This window comes from Canis lupus, chromosome 12 (assembly GCF_048164855.1).
Source record: "Canis lupus baileyi chromosome 12, mCanLup2.hap1, whole genome shotgun sequence".
Lineage (NCBI taxonomy): Eukaryota > Metazoa > Chordata > Mammalia > Carnivora > Canidae > Canis > Canis lupus.
Window position 1 is genome coordinate 29,335,678 of NC_132849.1, and position 27,733 is coordinate 29,363,410.

Consider the following 27,733-nt stretch of genomic DNA (forward strand, 5'->3'; position numbering starts at 1 on the left):
CAAACCACGATACCTTTCTTATCATTAAAATGTAAGGATTAAGTGAGTTTGGCACAAAGTGAGTATTTACAAACATTATTATTATCATGTGTTCTTTAGTTAGTAAGAAGAACAATTTCTTTATAACTCTGGCATTTTCCATTATGAAGTCTGCTTAATCATCATTACCTAAAACACGGATGCTGAGACAGAGACATCAACTTTAACCACTTAATAAGAACTTCTGACATTTATTCATACTGGTACTGATTCATAAGAGGAAAAGTTTTAAAAGAAGAAAAGTACATCTAGCTTTCCCTTTAGAATACAGGAAACCATATAAAAGTATTGGCAATGGAATTAAAGTAACCACAATGCCGCTCTTGGTAGCATTTTCTACAAAGACATTTACATGAAACTAGAAAGAATATTAAATTAGGTGGTTATAAATAAAGCTTCACTATTAGGTTCACACCTTTTCATACAAAAGAATGCGGTTTTTTAATCAACTAATAGTTCAACCTTGTAAATCCAAACCTAAAGAAATGTGAGCATATTCAAGAGGGAATAATTTTCAGTCCAAAATTTTTTTCGAGAAGCAGAAGCCCCACAAACTGCCAGAACTAAATGTACAGTAAGAGTCTAAATTATTATGGAGAAATTCTGTGGCAGTCAGTTCTGGAATTTTGAATTTCATGGACCCAAAGAATTTCAAAAGTAATTTGGAAGGACTTCTAGTTAGGATGTAGAAAGATTTAAGAGAACTTTGCTCCCATAGTAACAACCAGAAGTTGAACTCAGTGAAGATTCAAAGATATCCCAGGCTGTAGTCTAATATCCTCCCAGGTCAACTGCTGACAGGACAAAGGCACTATGGGAGTGGGGGTGGAGCTTGGGCTAGGCACACTGACCTTAGTCTAATTAAAGCAGCTTCTGCTCAACTGGACTCTTGGCGGAATCTTAATAAAAGATACAGATTGAAACAAAGAAGTAAACTTTTTTATTCTTATATGTCATGATCGAGTACTTAGAAAATCTCAGGGAATCTACAAATAAAATACTTGAACTATATGGTGGGTTAGTGAGCTTATGTGTGTGTACTAAACATGGAACATACATATATAAAATTAATTGTGTGTGTACTAAACATGGAACATACATATAGAAAATTAATTGTGTATTATTTGCAATAGCTTTAAAAAATTAAAAAACACTTTGTGCTAAATGTAATGAAACGTTCAAGAACTCTATTACTGAAAATTACAAAACACTGCTAGAAGGAATTAAATAAATGAAGATATATACTATGTTCATGGATTATTAAAATATCAATTCTCCCCAAACTGATAGATTTAATGCAATCACAATCAAAATACCAGCGGCCCCTTTTTTCAACCTATGAAACTCACAAGCAAATTCTAAAATATGTATGGAAATACATAGTTTTCAGAATAATAAAAACAATTTTGAAAAGGGATAAAAGATCAGGAGGCCTTAAATTTTCTGGTATAAAATTTAATATAATAATCAAGATAGAATTAGCAAAATAGGAGACAAATACATTAGTGGAATAGGATAGAGAGCCCAGAAATAGACCCACACCTACATGGTCAAATTTCTTAATACAGAAATAAACTATTTCCATGGATAAAAGATGATCTGTTTAACAAATGATAACTATATAAATGAACCTCAACCCCTACCTCTTACTGTACTCAGAAATTTATTTGAGATAGGATATAGGTCGAAATGTAAAAGTAAAAACCACACAGCTTCTAGAAGAAAGCAAGAGAGAATATCTTTGCAACCTTGGGTTAGGCAAAGATTTCTTAGACAAGGCCCAAAGACACTAACAAAAAAATTTAAGTTGATAATTTTTTTTCATCAAACTTTTAAAACCTTCAGCTTCTTGAAAGATGCTATTTAGAAAATGAAGGGGCACTTGGGTGGCTTAGTCAGTTAAGCATCTGCCTTTGGCTCAGGTCATGACCTTGGGGTCCTGGGATCAAGCCCCACCAGGCTCCCTTCTCAGTGGGGAGTCTGCTTCTCCCTCTCCTGCCCCACCCCCAACTCATGCTCTTGCTCTCTATTTCAAATAAATAAATAAAATCTTAAAAAAAAGAAAAGAAAAGGAAAGGAAAGAAAAGAAAAGGAAAGGAAAGGAAAGAAAAGAAAAGAAAAAAAAGAAAAGAAAGAAAAGAAAAGAAAAGAAAAGAAAAGAAAAGAAAAGAAAAGAAAGAAAAGAAAAGAAAAGAAATGTATAGGCAACAGACTGGGTGGGGAAAATCCAAGTACCTGTATATAGGATGTATAAGTCTTATAACTCAATATTTAAAACACCAATAATAGTACACAATTTAAAAATGGGCAAAAGACTAAGACCTAGGAATAACCAGTAAGAAACTTGAAAGAATGCCCAACACCATTAAATATCAGGGAAATGAAAATTAATACACAATGGGATATTATTATGCACCCTCTAGAATAGATAAAATTTTAAAGGCTGAAAACACCAAATGTTGGTGAAGATAGAACAATGGGATCCTCATATATTGCAAGTGGAGATGTAAAATGATACAATTGGGGCATCTGGGTGGCTCAGTCAGTTAAGCATCTGACTCTTGATTTCAGCTCAGGTCTTGATCTCAGGGTTGGAGGTAAGCCCCATTATCAGGCTCCACACTCAGCATGGAGTCACCTTGAGATTCTTTCTCCCTCTGCCCCTCCCCCCACAAGTGCACACAAGCTCTTCTTTCCTAAAATAAATAAATAAATCTTTAAAAAATGATATGACCACTTTAAAAAAAAGATTTTATTTATTTATTTGAGAGAGAGAGCATGAGCGAGAGAGAGAGAGAGAGAGAGAGCACAAGCAGGAGGAGGGGCAGAAGGAGAGCAGACTCCCCACTGAGCATAGAGCTCTGTGTGGGACTCTATCCCAGGACCCTGGGATCACAACCCAAGTTGAAGACAGACACTTAACTGACTGAGCCATCTAGGCGCCTAATACAACCACTTTTAGAGAACTGTTTATGGTAGTTTCTTAGGCAGTTAAATAAATGTCTACCATACCACCCTTTAATCCTACTTCTAAGTATTTACCAAAAGAAATGAAAACATATGTCAAAAAAAAACCTTGTATAAAAATGATCCTGACAATTTTATTTATAGTAACCCTGGTCCATGATATCATAAATGTCCATCAACAGGAGAATAAATAATTTTTTAGCACAAACTTCTGTAATGCAAGAAAAAAATTAAAAGTCTTAAAGTCTTCAGTTATTTTTTTCTTCCCACAATGCATATAAATAAGACAATGTACTGCAATACTCATGGAATGATGCAACTGAGGTCTATTGGAAGTAACAAGGTCAATTCCTCAAGATTGATATAGCAGAGACCTAGAGAGATCAACATTTGGGAAGGAGAAGGGGTTGGGAGAGGTGACTACAATGAAATACCACTTAGGAAAAAAAAAAAAAGGAAAGAATGAACTACTGAACATATCACAGACATCATAATGACCAAAAGTAGAGTCTATCTGTTTCCATTCCTCTGAAGCTCTAGAGTGGTGACAAAGTCAGAACCCCAGGGATGAAGGAGAGGGATCAAAAGAAACAGGGATGAGGGAAATTTCTTCAGTGATGGGGTATACAGTATAAAACCTACCATGGGAATTGCCAAAACTCACTCAACTCACCAAGATTTGTTTTCTTCAATGTATGTAAAGTAGACCTCAATTTTTTAAAAATTAAGAGAAAAGGAAAGGAAAAAGGCAATATGGGGAGAACCAACATGTAATTGAAACATTTTTGGGTGTGTGTCAAGTAAGGATATCAAAAAAATGGGCCATGATCACTTTTATTTAAATGGTAAAAAGCAGGAAGAACATAATAACATTTTTAATGAAAAGTTATTTTTCATTATGAAAAACTCAGTATCTTTTATTTTCCTCATTTTGCCAGATAGTTTAACTCTTTTCCTAGGGAAAATTCCTTGCTTGGGCTTATAGACATCAGGATTGTTTCTCAATCCAGCAAGGACTGGAAAGGATCCTCTAGATAAAATCAAGCATTGTCACTGGATGGAACAGTTGCAAGCAGACTCCTCAACATGAGAACAGAAGGACTGGGGAGGGTTCAAGTGAAAAAGGACTCAACAAATGGAAGATCCAGGGAGACCACCAATCTGAGTTCAAATGAACCCAGGAAGCTCTCCAGAAAGCATTCTATCAGATACCATTTTTTCTTCTCAAAAATTAGTGAAAGCTCACTTCCAGGAGGATGGATACACCTTTCCCTATTCTCCCACTAAACACAATGGAAAACCCTGGACATTAGATATATAACAAACATAAGAAGACTCTGAAAGATGAGGAGAAGAAAACAGACTCTTTAGGGACACTGGCAGTTGGGGAATGACACAGTGGTGAATTCCCTGGGTTTTATTTTTACCTCATATATCCCATAGTCAGAGCTAAAGAATCTGGCAATCCAGGAACATGAACAGATGATCTCTCCAATCAAAATGGGCAGCCAAGCAAGACAGAATTTTAAACAATAACCACCCTCCTCCAGCCAAACACCACAGAAAACCCATGGTTCCACACCACCTGTGTCTCTCAGGGCTGACTAGTGAGTTTAGTCTTCCAGTCCTTTTACCAGGTTGTAAATGAAGTGTCTGCCATCATGTCAGTGGAGACCATATGGGGAACCTGGGCTTCCACCATTACCTGGCAGTAGAGATGCAGTCCTTCCCCTTCTGGATGGAGTGCTGCAGAGGAGGTCTAGTAAGAGGAAAGACCTAACCATCACATGGTGATAGCAAAGACACTACCAGTGTTAATGGACCCCACATGGGGAGCAGCAACGAAACTCTCCTACCCCTCACCATCAGGAAGGTATCAGTGGAGGCCGAATTGGCAACTTCTGTCTTCATTCACCAGGAACGAGTAGCATCTCTTGGATCAGCAAAGGTTGAATGGAGAATTGACTTCTGTCTCTATAGGGTAGTAATGAGGTGGTATGCTCCTTTTCCTTTCACTGGAGCATTGGATCAAAAACATAAGGCTTAAACAAAATCCAAAGTTTCATAATTTAATACCCCAAACGTTTAGGTTTCAATCAGAAATCAAACTGAAGAAAAATACAATCAATAGGTGCCAACACCGAGATGACCAAAATGCTAGAATTATCAAACAAAGATTTTAAAGCAGTCCTCATAAAAATGCTTCAACAAGCAGTTATGACTACACTTGAAACAAATGAAAAAAAAAAAGAAAATCTCAGCAAAGAAATAGGAAACATAAAAAAAAAAAAAAAGAACTGTGAAGACTGAAAAATACAATAACCAACATAAAAGCTCAGTGGATAGCCTCAACAGCAGATTGTGGGAAACAGAGGAAAGAACTGGTAAATTGGAAAATAGAACAATAGAAATTACTAACTCTGAACAATGGAGAGAAAATAGACTGAAAAGAAAAAGAACAGGTTCAGGGACCTGTGTGATTATAACAAAAGATCTAACGAGTATCATCAGAGTTCTAGAAGGAGAAGGAAAAGAGGGCAGGATTAAAAAGAACTTGATGAAATGACCAAAAAACCCTATTTTGGTCAAAAAACACAAACCAACAAATTCAAAATGCTGAGCAAACTTCACCCAGGATAAACCCAAAGGAATCCACACATGGCACATCATAGATAAACTTTTGAAAACTAAAGACTCACCCCTCCAAAAAATCTTGAAAAGAGAGATAAACAGCACACTTTACTTATCAGAGAAAAAAGCAATTTGGATAAAAATGGATTTTCATTATAAACCATGGAAGCCAAAAATGCTTGCAGGTACTGAAAGAAAAGAACCCTCATCTCAGAATCCTATATATAGTAAAATACTGTCCCAATTTTCAGATGCCATGCTTGTCTATGTAGAAAGGTCCAAGGTGGGCACCTGTTGGTTAAGCATCCAACTCTTGGTTTCAGCTAAGGTCATGATCTTAAGATCATGACATCAAAACCCATGCTCAGCACAGAGTCTGCTTGAGATTCTCTTTCTGTCTCTTTCTGCCCCTCCCATTTGTGCTCTCTCCCTCTCTCAAATAAATAAATAAATCTTAAAATGAAGAAATTTGCAAGAACTCCTAGAATTAATAAGTGAATTAAGCAAGATTATAGGATATAAGATTAATATATAAAAAATCAATTGTGTTTCAGTATAATAGTGATGGACACCCTGTGGACACTTAAAATCAAATAATGCAATACCATTTACAAATACACCAAACTTATTCTAGATAAAGATTTTAAAGCAATTCAGTGGAGGAAAGGTAACCTTTCAATAAACTATTCCTGGAGCAATTGGACATTTTTTACCAAAAAAATGGATCTCAACCTCAGTCTTCTACCTTCTACTACCTTCATAGACTGAAATGTAAAGCGTAGAAGTAAAAAAAAAAAAAGAAAAAAAAAAAAAAGAAAAAAAAACCACCTTTGGAAAAAGCCTATAGAATAAAGTTTCTAGGATCTAGGGATAGGTGAAAAGTTCTGAGACATGGCACCAAAAATACAAAAGGGAAACTGATAAACTAGATTTCACCAAAACTAAGAACGTCTATTCTGGGAAAAGGCCATGTTAATAAGATGGAAGGACAAGCCAACTGGAAATATTTACAAACTATGTATCTGAAAAAGGACCAGTATCTAGAATATATGAAGAACTCTAAAAACTCAACAGTTAAAAAAAATCTCAAACAACCTAATTAGAACATGGGCAAAAGAAAAGATGCCAGAGCAGACATTTCAACAAGGAGGATATACAAATGGCGCAAAAACACATGAAAAGAAGTCATCATCCATTAGGGAAATGCAATTTAAAACCACAATTAAATATTACTGCATACCTTTCAGAGCAGCTAAAATAGAAAATAGTGAACCACCAAATGCTGGTAAGGACATGAAGAAACTGAACCACTCCTATATCGCTGGTGGGAATGTTAAATGTTACAGGCACTTTGAAAAACATTTTTGCCAATTTCTTTTAAGAAAATCAACATGTACCCACCATTATTTGACCCAGCAAACTCAGTCTTGGGTATTTACTCTAGAGAAATTAAATGTAATTAATTTAAAAAATTAAATTAATTTCTAGAGAAATTAAAACCTGTATTCTCATCAAAACCTACACATGAATGTTTATAACAGCTTTATTCCTAATAGACTGGAAGAAAACCAGATATCTTTTAAAAAGTGAATGGCTTAACAAATTGTGCTGCATTCACTCCATGGAGTACTACTTTGCCAATAAAAAGAAACCACTGGCACATGCAACAACTTGGATAGATTTCTAGGAAATTATGCTGGGTGGAAAAATCCAGTCCCAAAACGTAGCATATTATGTGATCCCATTTACACAACATCTCAGAATGACAAAGTTATAGAAATGGAGAACAGATTAATGTTTGCTAAGGATTACAAGGGAGGCAAGGAAGGAAAGAGGGTGGGCCTATAAAATAGCCACAGGAGGAACCTCTGTAGTGATGAAAAAGCTCTGTGTATTTACTGCATCCATGTCAAAATCCTGGTGTGATATTATAATATGGTTCTGCAGCTGATACCATTGGGGGAAACTAGGTAAAAGGGCATTGGATCTCTTCATATTATTTCCTACGAGTGCATGTGGATCTAGGATTCTCTCAAAATAAAAATTACCCTCCCCCCACCATAGTCAGCATAAATTTCAGATTAAGTTTAATAAAATGTTTTACATAAGCATAAGGGAAGATTCTTTCTTCTTTTTATTCTTTTTGGTTGGAGCATAATGTACATGCAGAGATACAAGGAATGAGCATGTTCTAGCTTGCTAAATTATCACAAAATGAACATACTCATGTAATATTATCCAGATTGAGAAATAGCTCACCTGTATCTCAAAAGACCCTGCAAAAAAGTCATATACTTGAGTTGGGTATTTTTCTTACATTGTCTAAGCAATAGCCAGTTTGGTTACAGAATGAATGCCTGGTAGTTCTGTGATGTGAATGACCAGCTATCCAGGGAAGGGGCATACAAAAGAGTCTTGGTTTCCTACAGACCTATGGGATCTCACAAGTGAGTCCTGTCCATTGTATGTGCTTTAAAATGGGGCCACCCTGACTTGCTGTCTTTGTACAGTTATTAAGTACCAAGTGCTTTAAGTTCCCCAGAAGTAGAGAAGGCCACAGTAGTATCTAGCCTTTAAAATCAAAGGGAAAAGGTGACAGCCTCAGAAAAAAGAAAAGCAACTACAAACACATTTTATTTTGTAAAAAAAATTCATTTCTAGCTGGAATATTAATTTCTACCAAAATGGATATAGTAAGGACCAATCCTGTTTTAAGTTCAGCAATTCATTTAAATTTTATTATTATGGAATCATATAAAACCCACCTTGTCCTCAACTGCAACAGGGTCTGCCCTAGTCTCCTTAGACAGCTAAATTCCATCTCCTGAAAGGTCTTTTTGATGTAACACAGCTACTCTTAGGAACAACTTCACCAGTGGGAAATCGTTGCTGTGCATCCTGAGGTAAGGTGATGAACCCAGAGACTTTTGTGGAGGATGCTCCAGTTACCAAGCATTACAAAGATCACCCCAAGGAACCTAGGATAATGCAGGGTCCAGAAAAACTCAGAGGCTGGAGCTCAGCAAAACAAATTCTCTTTCCTGTGATTCTAACATGTTATCCTTGAATGAAGGAAATGGAATGATCCCAGTGCATACTCCAAATACACAAAGCTTTACTGTGGGGCAAAGCATGAGGTTGACCAGGTGGTTGCCATACAGAAACCAGGATGGCAGGAGTGGTGACCTCAGGGTCCCTGGCCAAACTGAAGAAATCTAAATCCCACTTATATTTTCTTAACCTTAGTTGAGTGGCTTGCACTCATAGGTTCAACAATATATTTTATGTGGCTGAAAAACAGACTTGGCCAGGGTTAGAGGGAGGGGGAAGGGAAAAGAGATTTCCCACTTTCTTAGTGGCATTCTGTTGGTATTGCTATTTTTCTTCTCTGAGTTCTCTGGGTTTTGAAAAAGAAGGTGGACCAGGATGCATCCATATTCTAGTTGGTTCCTACTGTCTCCAGAAGGTGAACCAGAGGGTCCTACAGAAGTGAAAGGAAGTTAAAAATAGTTCTGGGGATGTTTTCAAATCTATTGAAGGCTTTAAAATTTGATTCAGTTGCATTCCCTGTATGACCACTCCATTGTACTATAATTTCATAATACCCCAGCTTTCTTTTTTTTTTTAATTTTATTTATTTATTCACGAGAGAGACAGACAGACAGAGAGGGGGTGCAGAGGCACAGGCAGAGGGAGAAGCAGGCTCCATGCAGGGAGCCCCATGTGGGACTCGATCCTGGGACCCTAGGATCATGCCTTGGGCTGAAGGCAGATGCTAAACTTCTGAGCCACCCAGGGATCCCCAGTACCCCAGCTTCTTGACCAAAGCCACCAAATAGGAGAGGTCCCCCTCCACCCTAATAGAATGGGTTCTTGGGGTTACACTCCACATTATCTTCTCCACTCAGCCTAAAGGACACAGCCAAATGTCACAACCTTGTCACTTGCTTATAGCCAAGTCAGATAGGCCTTACTGCATGGGTAGGACAGCGGCGGGTGAAGGAACCACAGATTCCTTCTCAAATTCTTACGAAGAAAAGCAAGAGTCTTTGTAGTAAATGAGGCCAAGCTTGAACTGAGAAACTCAACCTCCCTTTCCCGGTCCAAGTGTGTTTTTAACATCCTGTGCCTAAAAACCCAGTTCACGTTACATTTGACTCTGGCATCTGAGCATCTCTTAAGCTGCCTTGATCCACGTGGTTTGGCTAAAGGGAAGCAAAAGAATAGGAAATCTGAGTGCCCATTAGAAAGGGACCTTTAACAGAGGCAGCATGGAAAGCAGCCCTGCGGTAGCACTTGTAGGAAGTAAAGGGCATGTATTCTGTTTCTAAGCCTCACAGGTACAGGTCTGATGTACATGTTCTGGAATTTGAGATCTGAAGAGAAGGGACAACATCCCAATCCCATCTTTCCAGCTTGGAATTCCTCCCTAAATTTTCTTCCTGTTTTGTTTCTTCTACCTCAAGCCTTTTGACTTAGTTTATACTCTACATTTAGTTCAAAATACCAAATGAGTGTGATCCATCTTCTAAATTTGAAGGAGCCAAGTAGTGTCTTGGCTTTTGGGATCTGGTGTCTGCCACACTTCTGCACATTCTTACTCCAAGCCACTTTTCCTAAGACTAAATCAATGAGTCACTGAAATCAACATGGTACATCTAAACTACTTGAATGACCCATCAATCCACAGGCTTGAATGTTTTTCCCTCTTGATGATTCAACCATTTGATTGGCTAAACTGAAACTAAAACCCAAACCTTAGTGGTTGTTATAGACTTGAGCAGATACAGCCTAAGGGGTCATTTGCTATCAATAGACTCCCCAAGAGCAGTTCTCCCTCAGGGAGAGGAAGGATGGTTCCTCTCAATGCAGCACACCAAGGCTACTAGAGGCTGTGTCTGTTCCTATGTCCATTTGCTGGCAAAGGTATTGGAGGGGACTTGTCCTGGCGCATCTGGGCTTCACCCTAGCACATCTAGTGGACACTCCAAAATGAAAACAGTCTTAAAGGCATGGAAGAACGATTCAGGGGGGACACAGTGCCAGGCATCTGTTGCTCCAGCAGAAGCTGTGCAGTTAAGCAGAAACTGACAGGTTTCTCAATAGGACAGGACTCAAATAGGACATTAAGGCAATGTTTGGGTGTAATATGATCGAATATTGGGGCTGGAGGGGGGGTGTCAAGATTGCTTGGACATGGTCATGATCAGTATTTATTTTCTCTCTTCTTGAATGAATTTTTGATTTTTAACATTGTTACTCTTATAGGCAATCTCCCATAGCCTCTGGAAGGTGCAAAGAGTGGCCTTCCTTACCTCTGGGCTGGGTTATGTGGTCCTCCCTGACCTCCCTGCAGATCCTTTATAATATGCTTTCTCACGTGGTTCCATTATTTGGGTTTGGGGCAGGAAATAGAACCTGATTAAACATTTTGCTAAGTATTATTTTCACCACACTGAATAGGGTCTTTTTTGATCTGCAACCCACAGCTGGGCTGTGGTTCTCTCAACACACATAAACTTTAAAGCTTCCTCCTGTGTTGATTTCTTGGCGTGAGCTGACCACATGTCTACATACTTGCTTCTTCTTTATATGACACCAAGACTCACTGTTCCAGTGCTGGTGGGCACTGACAAAACAGGACAGTTGTGCCCAGGAGTTCAGGGAACAAATACTCCAAGGAGAAAAATGAGGCTACTCTATCTAATATGGAAATTTACTTTAAGGGCTGGCATAAAAAGTAGAGGACTTAAGGCCATTTGCAATAAAATACATAATTTTAAGAAGCTGATTTTTTTTTTTTTTTTTTAGCAAAATGAAGTTAGTTTTAATGGCGACACACAATTATTAACCGTTAAGACTATTTTGAAAGGCTTGCCTTCTTAAGATGAGACTTGGCTGATTGTTACTCCCTAATGCTGATAATTACCTGAAGCAAAATAAATACAAACGTCTAGATTAATGAAGAATGAAGCAAGACTAATGGCCTGGGCACTACATTTTCCAAGAACAAAGTACACAATTGCCCAAGTGTTCTATGCATACCCTTGCAAAAGTACCTAATGAAAAGGGAAGGGAAATATTTTACTTAGGGGCCTTGTTACAATGGAGGCCTGGGGGCTCTGCCACAGGATGGTCTCTGAGCTACCTACTTTGAGGGGAAAAAGGTAGAGCTGACTCATCCTACAATTCAGGCCTGGGAACATGAGAACATCAAGGTACTAGAGTCCACAAGCCTCACATCTACCATGCCTTAAATCAGCAGCAAGTCAGCCTGAGACTTCCAATCCTAAAGTGGATTAACAGCTATTCACATTAAAGGGTGCTTGTGAGGATTACACAGGATAATGCATGTGGATGAGCTCTGTCAACAGCTAAATTCCAGTCCCCCCCCCCCCCCAAAAAAAGGAGCTAGTTATCACACTATGAAGGGCTGGAGGGGATTGGCTTGAGTTTAAAAAGAAAACAAACCTCAGCCCAACCGCCTCTTCTGTGGGCTGCCTGTTGGACAACGGGGCACTTGTGCAGCCTTTGCAATATGTGGATGGATTTAACTCACTCTGGGACATCAGACAGGCCTCTGTGAAGCTTTTGAACTCAGATTTTTGTAGCACTCCATGCAGACAAGTGGGATGATGCTTAATCCACCTCCATTTGGGATTAGGAGTTCTGGTTTCTAAATTCAGCTAGAATCTTGGGCATGGGTACAGCCTGACCTTTTTCCCCCTCAGGATTGGACTGGGGTTATGGATTTGGGGGAAGAGGGAAGTGCTTTTCTCACCATACTATATCACAAGTACATGTCATCAACACAATTTATTATTAGTGATATTCACTCCACACACTTGGTTAAGGTAGGATCTTTACAGATTGCTCCACTGTAAAGTAACTTTTCCTTTCAATGCTCTGTTCTTTAAAATAAAAGAAAATCACTGAGTCCAACCCACACTCAAGGGAAGGGGGAAGAATCTACATACATTAGTAAGAAAGACTGGTCTCTTTTACCCCATGTATGTTTACATTTGTTTATGTTTATTGCTTAATCGTTTATTTATATCATTATGGACTTTTGTTTAATTCTTTTATAACTTTGGTTTACAATCCAATGCTATGTTATTTATTTTGTTGCTCAAATTATTCCAGCATTGGTCATTAGGAGCTCTTTTGGTTATCTCTTTCCAATTGGGCATAACCCAATTGTGGGGTATTTTGTTTTTGTTTCCATTTGAAGCACTTTCTCACTTTCTAGCACTGAAAGATGCTCCAGGCTCATCTTATGTATTCATTGCCCCTGTGCTAGAATCAACCATTTCTCCAAGGACTCTGCTTCCTTTTATTGGAAAATGGTATTAGAAACCAAGAATTGAACACTGGGTGTACTTGTTATTGATAGCTAATGCTGATTTTTATCCAAATAAAATAAATGAAAATGTTTAGAGTCAGAGAAATACAGGTTTTTACTAGCTGTGTTACTTTGGGCAAGTTACTTTGGGTTTCCATTTTCTCATCTATGTGTAAGGATAATGAAAATGATGTAAAGGGCTATTGTGGGGTCAAGTGGTAAAATATTGAAGGAACTTTCTGTTTCTGATACTAGAGAGCTAGATTCCCCCCCGCCCCAATTGTTCTGCTGAAAACAAGCAAAATTCTTAGAGAAAATATAGGAATCCTTTTCAAAGTACCAATGATCTGACAAAATAATAATGGCAAAAATTATGGGAAAGTAGGAACCAAAGGAAATAAACAAGAAAATTGCATTTACCCTGAAGGCATTTGCCATGTCCAGCAATTTTTATTTTTACTTTGACAGCCTTAGAGTGGCTGGGGTGGCAGTAGGGGTGATGATAGTCAAAACCAGGGCCAGCACTAGGCAAGAATTTTAATAGAGACCCTTGCTACAATAAGCTGGATGCCGAACAGTTATAACCTAAGGGAAGAGTGAAGGAATTACTCTTCTTCTTTGAATTATTTGAGTCTTATAGGAAGTCATAAGTCTTGAGTTTGGTTTAAATTGGGTCATAAAGAGAGACCTTCAGATGCCTTAAAAGGGGAAAAAGGTGACTTCAAATTGGCCTTCATATAAATCTCACAAATCATTTTTCAATAACAATGACCAGCACATATTAAAGATAACAATACACATAGCGAAAATTATAGACAAAGAAATAGCCTGGTAAAGTCTTAAGATATTGGGATTATTAGCTATAGACTATAAAATATGCTTCAATGCATAGAGAAATCAAAGACAAAATTGAATATATCTTTAGGGGATAATAAACTAAAAAGTCATATAGATGATATAAAACAGAAAACAAAAAAAAATATTTTTAAAGATGAAAATCCTAACAAACAGAATTAAAAATTTAGGGGATGAATTAACCAGCACATTAGATGCACCTAAAGAAAGAAAGAATCAGTAACTTTGAAGAGTTCTCATGTGAAAGCATCTAGATCAGTTTCAGTAATATCAATCGTCCCTGTCTCTGATCCACCCTTTCACAAGTCCACTCCTGTTAGGCACTGCAAATTGGCCCAGACATTTTAGAGAAAAGAAGCTACTAGTAACATTTCTGAAACCTCGAAATGCCCACAAAGGGGTGTGTCAGAAGTGGGAAGGGAAGTATCTGTGCTAGCTACACTACACTCTTCCCCCTGGGGATACTGGGAAAGCAGAGAGTAGGGGTGAGGTGCTCATGGCTGGTAGCACTGAGATTGGCAAAAGAAGGCCTTGAGAGGTCTTATAGATCTCAGCAACCCACATCTAGCCCCACAGATAGTTTGTTCCAAAATGTCTGGCGGCTCTCTGCTTATCTCCCAGGCTGCTATAAATAACTAGTAAATGAAAAGTGTGGAAAGTATGTTGTACTAATAGAGTGTAAAGCACTTCAATGTTGTATGTGAAAATTGGTTTCTTTTACTCAACATTCTTTTGATGTATTATTTATCTAATCTATATCACTGAAAAACCTAATCATGTGGAGTTGAAATCTTCATGTAGCTTTTTTTAAATTAAAAGTATTCTTTTATCCTCTCCCAAAAGTGGATATTTTCTTTGTAGAAGATAGTCAATCTTCAAAGATAGCTGCCATCAATTTTTCCTTCCTTCTAGGTGCATGCTCCTCCACACAATGAGAGGTGAAGTCTTTTCTCTAGCCCAAATCTATACTGGCCTTGGGACTCCCCTGCACAAACAGAATGCAGCTGAAGTAACACTATGTTAGCAGTAGGCCAAGCCTTGACATGACTGGCATCTTCCACTTCCTCTCTGGAAGCCAGTCATCAAGTAAAACAGTCAGTTCTTCTGACACTACCGTGCTGTGAGGAAGCTCACATTGGGCCACAGCAAAGGAGACAACTGCCCATCAGCCCCCACATGATCCTGCTACCCCAGACAAGGTGACTACCATGAGAGTGAAGAAACCACCTTCACAGCCTCGGCAGACACCTCATATAGCAGGAGAACCATGCAGCTGAGCCCCATTCAGATGTAGCATCATGAGAAATAGTAACTGGTTGTTATAAGCCACTAGGTTTTGGGGTCATTTGTTACACAGCAACAGATAACTGAAACATCTTTACAGTTGCTTTTCTTCATGATCATTTTTCTTCCAAAAAGGAAAAAGATTCTCCAAGGTTATTCAGTGTCCACTGCAGCCCAGCTCCTGGAGATTTCTCCTGGCTTTCACTTGAGACATCAGCCAAACTGGTCTTCTTGTCATTTCTTTTTTTTTTTTTAGAAAAATTTTTTTAAAGATTTATTTTTATTTATTTATGATAGACACACACACAGAGAGAGAGAGAGAGGCAGAGGGAGAAGCAGGCTCCATGCCGGGAGCCCGACGTGGGACTTGATCCCGGGACTCCAGGATCGCGCCCTGGGCCAAAGGCAGGCACGAAACCGCTGAGCCACCCAGGAATCCCCTTCTTGTCATTTATTAACATGTCTGTCCTGAGTATTCCTATTTCTATGATTTTACTCACTTCACCAATCATGTCTGAAAGCCCAACTGCACACCCCCTCAATCATACCACTGCTTGGTTGTAATTATTCACTCTTGAAATCATACAGGAATGAGATCACTCCTTGGGTACTTGGGTGGCTCAGTGGTTGAGTGTCTGCCTTTGGCTCAGGTCATGATCCGGGAGTCCCGAGTTCGAGTCCCACATTGGGCTCTCCATGGGGAGCCTGCTTCTCACTCTGCCTATGTCTCTGCCTCTCTCTATGTGTGTCTCTCATGAATAAATAAATAAAATCTTTAAAAAAATTGCAAATAACATAAGGGAGCAGAGCCTTTCCAGTGAATAAGTCCAGAGTCCAGAGGACAGAGATCACTTAGGAGTCAATGCCATTTTTTTTCTTAAGATTTTATTTATTTATTCATGAGAGACACACAGAGAGAGGCAGAGAGAGAAGCAGGCTCCTTGAGGTAATCTTGATGCGGGACTCGATCCCAGGACCCTGTGATCATCCCCTGAGCCAAAGGCAGATGTTCAACCACTGAGCCAACCAGGCATCCCTGTTATTTGATTTTAAAGTCAGTTTTGTGTCCTCAAATATAATAAGCTCCTTTGAATGCAGACACTGAGCATAGACTTGTTTATGTTACAGCATCTAACGGAGGGTCTGAAAGAGAGGGTCTTCAGGAAATGTGTTTTATAGATGATTATGCACTTTTTTAAAAAAAGATTTTATTTATTTATTCATGAGAGACATGGAGGGAGAGAAGCAGAGGCAGAGGGAGAAGCAGGGTCCATGCAGGGAGTCTGATGTGGGACTCAATCCTGCCACCCCGGGATCACACCCTGAGCTGGAGGCACTCAACTGCTGAGCCACTCAGGTGCCCTAATTATGCTGTTTTATATATTTTTTTCTTTAAAGAAGCATTTTGGTGGTGATTCACTGGTTCTATCTTCATTTTCAGGTGCTCTGTAGCTATAACATTGAATTTCCATTACTACTCCTTACATAAAAATACCACAGGTCTTTTTTTCAGAATATGAAGAATAAGTTAATAGGTTTTGGTAAGAAGTAGGAAAATTAAAATCATTTAATACCTTTTTTTTTTTTTTTTTGCCAAGACAAGGAAAATGCTTTTGATTCCCTTTTCTGCTTTTCATGTCAGAAAGTTCATGCACAGTGAATCATTTCCTTGTCACTTAAACTCTGAAGTGTAATATGATCATGGTAGGCAATGAAAACATGTACGTGAAGTCCCAGAGGCATAAAAATCCATGAGTGGAAACCGATAGAAGATTGACAGGATTGTTTTTTTAAGAAAGCAAAGAGCTGACAGTTGATGCACAAAGGGTTTCTTCTGCACACCAGGGACCCTTACCTGACTCCTAATCCTCGTGCTGGCCATGGGAGTCAAATATTTATGTTCTAGATACCAGGCTCGCTCCTGGAACACCAGCTTGGTTGCATATAACAGACAAAACTAAGGTGTGGGGGAAGAGGGAGAAATGAACAAATAGTAATATATTAGAAAATAAAGAATCTAAGGAAGAGAAAGAGAAATAGCATAGTATTACATTTCATTAAATCCTAAAATTTAATGCTGTCTCAATATAAATGGTCACATATTGGATGTGCAGTATATGTTTTATTTTTTAAAACTGTTCTATAGAACATGTAAAGCATATATAAAAGTAGAAAGAATAGCCTAGTGAACTGCCATATGGCCATTCCCCCCAAACAAATATTAATTCATGACCAATCTTGCTTCATCTATAACCTCACCCAGTTCTCCTTAATCCCAGGTTATTTAGAAGCAAAATTCATATATAGTACATTTTAAAACATGAATGTAGTATTTTTATTTGCTTTCCTTCTCAATTAATGAAAGAATATTCCAATATTCTGAACATTCTGAACATCATCTTGATATTTTCTGATGAGCCTGGTGTCATTAAACTTTCATAAAAATAGCATTCCTTATTCACATTTGTTTCAATACATTTTTCCTATTATATTCCTGAAACCTATACACAGAACTCCTTCACAACATCAATCACATCAAGTAATGATGAGTTTTCCTGTATCAAGAAGCAACTTTTTAATTAACTATTCATTTTGTTTTTAATACTCAATCATTTTTAAATTATACAAAAACAGAGAGAGTAGTATAATGTACTTCTGTCTCCATCACCCAGCTTCCACAGCCATTAACTCATGACCAATCTTGTTTTATCTCTTCCCCTCTTTCTGCATTATTGTGAAGCAAAGCTTGGTCATACCATTTCATCCACAGCTTTTCACTGTGTATCTCTAAAAGATAATGACACTTTAGAAGTAAGATTAATAAAGTCCACTCAAGTGACAATAACAAAACCCTCTTATTCAGCGTCAAATGGTAGTGATCTGCGTGCCAGAAGACAATATGTGTTCTATGGCTCATGAGACTCAGAAATCACACTTTGAAGTCACATAGACTATATAGGCTCTTCCTTCTTTTCCTGAGGTTCTGAGAATTCCTTGAACCAGCATCATTATGGAGAGCCTCAACTATTCAATCTTCCCAGAAAAGGTCACAGTATGGTTTAGTAGCTTGTCTATGAGAGATATTTAAGATTAATTATGGCTCTTTTATGACCCTGCCAATGTTCTGCTTGGCTAGTGTAAGTTCCCTTTGGCCCTTTTATATAACAGCAGTAAAAATGTTAATTGACCCTGCAGACATAGTGAAAGCAACTGAAAAATACTGTTATACATACATTCGTAACATAAATTCTTAAAAAAATAATAACTTGTATAGCTTACATGGCTAACCTGAATCGCAAGTCTCTAGGTGAACTTCATATCCACCACAAAAATACTTATTGAGGATTCCTAGGTATAGAAAGTTAATTCTCATCAGTCCTGGGTCTATAAACATATAAGGTCAGTGAAAAGAAATTCAGAGCCACAGAAATATAACTATTTTTTGAAATAATCTAACTCATCTTCTCATTCAATCCAGAATCCTGTGTCAGCCAAGGTACAGCCAAGAAACGGATGACATATTCACATTGGGATGATTCAAGGAGAGTTTAATGAATTTTTTTCCCCCCTAAAGGTGTGGGTAAGTTGTAGGAGAGCCACAAGGGGATAGTGCAGTACCCCAGAGGGAGTATGTCTGGAACTGCTACCAGCTCTAGGTTTCAAGGGAGGAGGGCAGGGAGTGACTACTGGATCCTGGAAGAGAGAGCTGTATAGACAGAGATATCTTAAGAGGAATTATGACCTTCAGCTTAGGAACACAGAAATCCCAAGGTAACCCCAGAGGAAGGCAGGCAGAGGACGGGAATAGCTCGACCTCATTTTCCTCCTCTTTCCAATCTCTAACTAGGGCTTCTTATTTTCAGAAGCTAACTAGATCCAGAGGTCAAGGATTCTACTGAAGCAAGTTATGTAGGAGGTGGAGAAGGGTGGAGTGTAGAGGGGGAGAGACAAATAGAGGGTATCCGACACAAATCCCTTCTCTAACACCCCTGAAAGATGGTGATCCATCCAGCCTCTAGACTAGTCCTATCTGACTCAAGCCCAGGCCCACTTGGTCCCACAGAGTTCCTAACAAAGTCCTGATTGCTAACACCATTGTCAAGCTTTGTTCCAGACTGTTGGCTTTAACTAGTCTCACACTGTGCTTCCTGACTATGTCTGCTCCTCCCTTCTGTTGACTCCTGAGTTGTCCTCCTGTTGTCAGTTCATGGCTCTTGTATATCTGATGCTCAGGGACACTTTATTGGCTTTGAAATTCTGCTTTTCTCCTTGAACACAGTTCAGACTCTCCTTAAGCAACCTTCGTTGCCTGTCTGATAAACATGGGTCTTATTTCTCAGTGGCTACCAGAACACCACATTTAGGTCCAGATACCACCAGACCAGCCTCAGACCCTTAAACAGAACCTGAATGTCTTTCCTTTTGTGTTCCAGAGACAGGAGCTCAGTGCATTAAGAGGCATCTGGCTCTGGAAGGAGTCTCACTGTTGGAAGAGCCATGGCACACTGAGCCACTTCTCTCTGTAGAATATGAATTTATGGATTGTTAACTCTGTAGGAAAGTGATCTGGTCCTGCTCATCTCTGTATGCTCAAGGTCTGGTAAAGGAGCTGACATGCTGCAAGAAACTGGCTGAAACTCCACTGCCTATAACTCATAGTTATTAACTCTGTAATTCTGGCTGCCTAAGGACAAAACAGGAATCGATGAAAGCATCCAGATAATAGCCCTTAACAAACTTAATGATCGGTTTCACATCTCTTCTTAGTCTTTCATTCTTCAAGATGATCAACTTCACAGATCCTTATCTTCCTGTTACCACTCCAGCCTTTGCGCCACCTTGGGCCTGGGGGCCTCTTCTAGATGCTAATTCTCTTAAGGTGTCTCACAGAAAAGTGAACAGAGTACCCAATGTTCTCTCATCACTATAGTGTCAGCAGCACCATCATTGTCCTGGATTGAGATTCTATACTTTTATGTGCAAGTTAAGACAGAGTTTGCTTTTATAACAGCCACATAACATTTTTTGGAAAAAATGAAAGCATATCATACATATTTGGTTCAACCTCAAATATTTGTTCAATTGACACTCCCAACTTAGTCTTTTCACCCATGAACTGTTTCAACCAACATGGGTATACATATATATACATTCTTAAAGAGATGATTTAAAATTAGTTCTTTTTATAAAAAATATTTTATTTATTTATGAGAGAAGACAAGCTCTTGCAGGGGGAGTAGTAGAGAGAGAGGGAGAAGCAGGCTCCCCGCTGAGCAGGGACCTCAACACAAGCTCAATCTCAGGACCCCAGAATCATGACCTGAGCTGAAGGCAGATGCTTAACCAACTGAGCCACTCAGGTGCCCTAAAATTTGTTCCTTTAAAAAAGCAAAATTCTTTGATTCCTTATTCTTTTCAAGTATCATCTTGTTGATATGACCTGTCTCAAGTCCCCAAAGTCTCTATGAATCTTGACTCAGTTACCTGACACACTTGTGTCATTTACAAATGTATCAAATCCCATCTATGTCTTTATGCAGTAGAACCCAGGTCTAAGTCTTCTGATTCAAGTTATCTGAGAATCTGTTTAATGCAATGTTCTCTAACTCATATTTCTCTGGCTTGTCCATAAGGATATCCCGAGAGTCTGGCAAAGTGTTCAACAAAATCAAGATCTACCAATTTCTTCAGATTTTCTCTTCTAGTAACCTGATTAAGAAAGGAAATGAGATTTGTTTAGCAATACTTAGCCATAGTAAACACAGAGAGGCTCCTAGTGACTGTCTCTTCTAATTATTCATAAGCTATCCTGAATAGTCTTTTCTAGAATTTTAACTTGGATTTATATCAATCTTAAATTCTATAGTTTCCCAGATCTACTTTTCCCCAATTAAAAAAAAATGTTCACATTTGCTCATTTCTAATTTTCTGACATCTCTCTCTTGTCCTTTTTAGTCTTCAAAACAACTATAAGATCTCTGCAAATTAAATACTTCTTTAAGGGACGCCTGGGTGGCTTAGCGGTTAAGTGTCTGCCTTTGGCACAGGGCGTGATCCCGGAGACCCAGGATCGAGTCCCATGTCAGGCTTCCTGCATGGAGCCTGCTTCTCCCTCTGCCTGTGTCTCTGCTTCTCTCTGTGTGTGCCTCTCATGAATAAATAAATGAAATCTTTAAAAAAACAAAACAAAACTATAAGTCCTTCCCAATTCAGACAGAAGATGAGAACATTATAGGGAATGAAAAGTTTTGCATTCTTTTCACCATCCCTTAGTACCAGAGCTTTCTTCCCCAAAACAGAAGCCTGTTTCTTCAAACTCCAAATGTAGCTACAAATGGTCTTTTAAATCTTCATCAGATTATGTCAAGCCTCATGGTTATGCTGGAATTTAGCCATCCTGACATTTATTAAATATTATCCTTTTGTATTTATCCTTGGACAAGAATCTTCCTCCCATTACCTCTTCCCTCATTGCTTATATACGGCTATCTTGGACCTGTGCATCAAGGAGTACACCCTCGGCCTGTTTTTTTTTAAATGTGTCCCAAATCACAACTTTTTTCCTGTACCTACTATATTGTCAGGATAATATTCTGTAGCTGGCCAATAAAAACCCTAGACATCAAAGTTGGGTTACTCTGGTTAGCAAGACTTTGTGCATGGTTACATTGTTACATTGTTGGGAGAATTAAGTGCTGTCTACAGGAACTCCAGAAAAAGAAAACAACTGGAAACCTTGCTGGTTTTCTCCTGGACTATACCCTCTGTGCCTTCTCCCTCTGCTGATTTTAATCTGTATCCTTTTGTGATATATATGTCACAAAATAACCTGGGTCCTATGAATCCTTCTAGCAAATCATCAAACCTGAGGGTGATCTTGAAGACCGCTGTCACAGGCCCCATATGAAGACACAGTGGCTCAAAAAAGTTGAATTACAGAGCCAAGGTTAGAACTAAGGTTTTCAGGATTCAAATATATTTTTTATATCTTCCATAGCACTCCTCTACTTTACAGAATTAAAAAACCAAAACAGACAACTTTTTCAAAAAATAGAGGCTATAGATTCTATTCTTAGTAAGATGAAGTAAAAGACTCATCCCGTCTCTCCCACTGAATGTAGTCATAACTCCTGGACAGAGTGAATGGAAAAGCTATTTGAGAAATCTGAAAAATAAACCGTGGCCTAAAAACTGGGGAAGAGGACTAACATTCAAAGTACCACCAAACCAATGGTGGCTTTTATTTTTTTCCTAGCCCTCAAGCTGCTTGTTCCTGGAGGTTTATGTAGCAGGCTGGGATAATTAAATCCTAGATTTCTTGCTGGAGGATGAAAAAAGGTAGCTCCAGGGAACCAGAAAGTATCAAGAAGGTTATGGAGAAAAAGGACTTGGCAAAGTAACCTCATAAAGTTGCTTATAAACTGGGCTCAAGTCTCTAGTGTGCATATATGAATCTAATGTCAATTATTTTACATAATACTTTGAGAATCGAACTAGTAGTACATAAGTGAGAATGCAGGTGCCAGACTGGCACTGATGGTGTATATGTGGGATAGAACAGAAGAGGACTGCAAAGGCTATGAAGATGATACTGACACTAGAACCACAATGAACCACAGTGAACAACTAAGTGTGCTGGCTGCTAACACAAAAATATTAACATTCTCCATAGAGAATGGCAAATTATATGCAACATCTAGATAAGGAATAACAGCAATTCTACACAGCCTTTCCCAGAAAATAGAAGAGGAGAAAACCCTTCCCAACTCATTTTTATGAGGCCAGAATTACTGTGATACCAACATCAAAGACAGTACAGACAGATAAAGACAAATACTATACAATCTCACATATATATGTGGAATCAAAAAACAAAAAACAAACCAAGCTCATGAACACAGAGAACAGATTGATGGTTACCGGAGGTGGGGGCTACAGGGTGGTCAAAATGAGTGAACTGAGTCAAAAGCTACAAACTTCCAGTTATAAAACAAATCAGTCATGGGTATATAATGTACAGCTTGACAACTACATTAATAATACTGTAAAGTAAATTTGAAAGATGTTAAGGAATAGATCTTAAAATTTCTCATCACAGGAAAAAATTCTATTAACTATGAATTTTGAGAGATTTAAGTAAACTTAAAGTAATCATTCTGCAATATATACAAATATCAAATCATTATATTGTACACCTGAAGCTAATATAATGTTGCATGTCAGTTATGCCTCAATACAAAATTAAAAGTAAAAGGACAAAGAGCCAAAAATGTGATAGAAAAATGAGAAAAAGACATAAACAGAAAATTTTAAAAAGTATTTCTTCAAATATATTAAAATTACTCAGGAAAATTTTGTAATACTTAACAAAACTATATATGTACTTAGCATTCATACACTAAAGATACACCTTCAATAATAAGAATACATATATATAGTTATTCAATGTCATTGTAGCATTATTTCTAATTGAAAAATATTGTAAACAAGTAAATACTTGTATATATGTAGAAAAGTGATTGGATAAAACATGGCACATCCAAACAATGGAGTACTACACAACTGGAAAAAGTAATTTTTAAAAAAGGATTTTATTTATTTATTCATGAGAGACACAGAGAAAGGCAGAGACATAGGCAAAAGGAGAAGCAGGCTCCCTGCAGGGAGCCCGACATGGGATTCGATCACAGGATGTCAGGATCGCAACCTGAGCCGAAGGCAGATGCTCAACCATTGAGCCACCAAGGTGTCCCACAACTGGAAAAGAGTTTAAGGAAGATCTGTGGACCAATATGGTGTGATGTGTAGGACATATTTTTAAATGAAAAAGACAAATTTACAGAAGAAACTATAATATATAAATGAAAAGATAGAAGAAAAAAATGATTCACTATAATTCATATTAATAACCTAAAATTTTTTTAAATCCTCATGATCATGTTGATTGAAGCAGAAAAAGAATTTTGACAAAATTCAATGTCCACTCAAAATAAAAATTTCTTAGGAAACTAGGAACAGAAGTGAACTTTCTTAACTTGATTAAGGATAGCTACACCATACACCACAGAGACACACATGCCAAAAAATCCCAAAACAACAACAAAAACAGCTAATATCTTACTTAATGGCAAAAAAACCCCCACCCCAATTCTTTTTTTTTTACATTTTTATAAATTTAAATTCAGTTTGCCAACATATAGTGTAACACCCAGTGCTCATCCCATCAAGGGCGCTCCTCAGTGTCTGTCACCCAGTTACCCCATTCCTTCACCCACCTCCACTTTGGCAACTCTTTGTTTCTCAATTAGGAGTCTCTTATGGTTTGTCTCCCTCTCTAATTTTTCCCACTCAGTTCCCCTCCTGTCCCTTTATAATCCCTTTCACTATTTCTTATATTCTCCATATGAGTGAAACCATATGATTGTCCTTCTCCAATTAACTTTCTTCACTCAACAGAATACCCTCCAGTTCCATCCACGTTGAAGCAAATGATGGGTATTTGTCTTTTCTGATGGCTGAGTAATATCCCATTGTATATTTATACCACATCTTCTTTATCCATTTATCTGTCAAAGGACATTGTGGCTCCTTCCACAGTTTGGCTGTTGTGGATATTGCTGCTACGAACACTGGGGTGCAGGTGTCTTGGCGTTTCACTACATCTGTATCTTTGGGGTAAATCCCCAGCAGTGCAATTGCTGGGTCATAGGGTAGCTCTATTTTTAACTCTTTGAGGAACCTCCACACTGTTTTCCAGAGTGGCTGTACCAGTTCACATTCCCACCAACAGTGCAAGAGGGCTGCCTTTTCTCCACATCCTCTCCAACATTTGTTGTTTCCTGTCTTGTTAACTTTCCCCATTCTCACTGGTGTGAGGTGGTATCTCATTGTGGTTTTGACTTGTATTTCCCTGATGGCAAGTGATGTGGAGCATTTTCTCATATGTCTGTTGGCCATGTGTATGTCTTCTTTGGAGAAATGTCTGTTCATGTCTTCTGCCCATTTCATGATTGGATTTTTTGTTTCTTAGGTGTTGAGTTTTATAAGTTCTTTATAGGTCTTGGATGCTAGCCCTTTATCTGATAGGTGATTTGCAAATATCTTCTCCCATTCTGTAGGTTGTCTTTTAGTTTTGTTGACTGTTTCTTTTGCTGTGCAGAAGCCTTTTATCTTGATAAAGTCCCAATAGTTCATTTTTGCTTTTGTTTCCCTTGCCTTCAAAGATGTATCTTGCAAGAGGTTGCTGTGGCCAAGTTCAAAAAGGGTGTTGCCTGTGTTCTTCTTTAGGATTTTGATGGATTCTTGTCCCACATTTAGATCTTTCAACCATTTTGAGTTTATCTTTGTGTATGGTGTAAAAGAATGGTCTAGTTTCATTCTTCTGTATGTGGCTGTCCAACTTTCCCAGCACCATTTATTGAATAAATTGTCCTTTTTCCAGTGGGTAGTCTTTCCTGTTTTGTTGAATATTAGTTGACCATAGAGTTGAGTGCTTATTTCTGGGTTCTCTATTCTGTTCTATTGATCTATGTGTCTGTTTTTGTGCCAGTACCATACTGTCTTGATGATCACAGGTTTGTAATACAACTTGAAATCCAGCATTGTGATGCCCCTAGCATTGGTTTTCTTTTTCAATATTCCTCTGGCTATTCAGGGTCTTTTCTGATTCCATACAAATCTTAAGATTATTTGTTCCAACCCTGTGAAGAAAGTCCATGGCATTTTGATAGGGATTGCATTTAATGTGTAAATTGCCCTGGGTAGCATAGACATTTTCACAGTATTTATTCTTCCAATCCATGAGCATGGAATGTTTTTCCATCTCTTTGCATCTTCCTCAATTTCTTTCAGAAGTGTTATGTAGTTTTTAGGGTACAGGTCCTTTACCTCTTTGGTTAGGTTTATTCCAGGTATCTTATGATTATGGGTGCAATTGTAAATGGGATGGATTCCTTAATTTCTCTTTCTTCAGTCTCATTGTTAGTGTATAAAAATGCCATTGATTTCTGTGCATTGATTTTGTATCCTGCAACACTGCTGAATTTCTGTATGAGTTCTAGCAATCTTGGGGTGGGGTCTTTTGGGTTTTCTATATATAGTATCATGTCATCTGTGAAGAGGGAGAGTTTGACTTCTTCTTTGCCAGTTTGAATGACTTTTATTTCTTTTTGTTGTATGATTGCCGAGGCTAGGACTTCTAGTACTATGTTGAATAGCAGTGGTGAGAGTGGGTGTCCCTGTCATGTTTCTGATCTTAGGGGAAAGGTACTCAGTTTCTCCCCATTGAGAATGATATTTGTTGTGGGCTTTTCATAAATGGCTTTTAAGGTATTGAGGACTGTTCCCTCTATTCCTACACTTTGAAGAGTTTTAATTAGGAATGGATGCTGTATTTTGTCAAACGCTTTCTTTGCATCTATTGAGAGGATCATATGGTTCTTGTTTTTTCTCTTGTTGATATGATCAATCACATTGATTGTTTTAGGAGTGTTGAACCATCCTTGCATCCCAATGATAAATCCCACTTGGTCATGGTGAATAATCCTTTTAATGTACTGTTGGATCCGATTGGCTAGTATCTTGGTGATAATTTTTGCATCAATGTTCATCAGGGATATTGGTCTATAATTCTCCTTTTTAGTGGAGTCTTTATCTAGTTGTGGGATCAAGCTGATGCTGGCCTCATAAAACAAGTTTGGAAGTATTCCTTCCCTTTCTATCCTTTGAAACAGCTTTAGTAGAATAGGTCTTATTTCTTTTTTAAATGTTTGATAGAATTCCCATGGGAAGCCATCTGGCCCTGGACTTTTGTGTCTTGAGAGGTTTTTTGATGACTATTTCAATTCCCTCGCTGGTTATTGGTGTGTTCAGGTTTTCTAATTGTTCCTGTTCCAATTTTGGTAATTTGTGGTTTTCCAGAAATGCATCCATTTCTTCTAGATTGCCTGATTTGGTGGCATATAGTTGCTCATAATACATTTTAAAATCATTTTTATTTCCTTGGTATTGGTTGTGATCTCTCCTCTTTCATTTGTGATTTTATTAATTTGAGTCTTTTCTCTTTTCTTTTTAATAATACTGGCTGGCGGTTTATCTATCTTATTAATTCTTTCAAAGAACCAGCTCCTGTTTTTGTTGATCTGTTCTGCAGTTTTTCTGGTCTCTATTTCATTGAGTTCTGCTCAAATCTTTATTAACTCTCTTCTACTACTTGGTATAGGTTTTATTTGCTGTTCTTTCTCCAGTTCCTTTAGGTGTGAGCCTACCTTGTGTATTTGAGTTTTTTCCAATTTTTTGAGGGATGATTGTATTGTGATGTATTTTCCTCTTAAGACTGCCTTTGCTGTATCCCAAAGATTTTAGCAGTTTTATTTTCATTTTCATTAGTTTCCATGAATCTTTTTAATTCTTCTCTAATTTCCTGGTTGACCCATTCATCTTTTAGTAGGATTCTCTTTAACCTCCATGTGTTTGAGTTTCTTCCAAATTTTTTCTTGTGATTGAGTTCTAGTTTCAAAGCATTATGGTCTGAAAAAGTGCAGGGGACAATCCCAATATTTTGGTATAAGGTGAGACCTGATTTGTGACCCAGTATGTGGTCTATTCTGGAGAAAG

At 38.1% G+C, this 27,733-nt stretch overlaps 1 protein-coding gene across 4 annotated transcripts in view; it reads right to left on the reverse strand.

The window, feature by feature from the left end:
* The window catches only part of ACOXL (acyl-CoA oxidase like), a 353,848-nt gene that overhangs the window by 7,848 nt on the left and 318,267 nt on the right, over nt 1–27,733 (reverse strand). For 2 of the 4 annotated variants that reach the window (XM_072770257.1, XM_072770255.1), the window contains one exon: nt 16,974–17,075. The exons of 1 other annotated variant lie outside the window; for it this stretch is intronic. In XM_072770257.1, coding sequence (XP_072626358.1) covers nt 16,974–17,075 — 102 coding nt within the window. Of the gene's footprint in view, nt 1–16,025; nt 16,262–16,973; nt 17,076–27,733 lie in introns of those variants that run through there. One more of the 4 variants, XM_072770258.1, reaches the window with a different exon arrangement.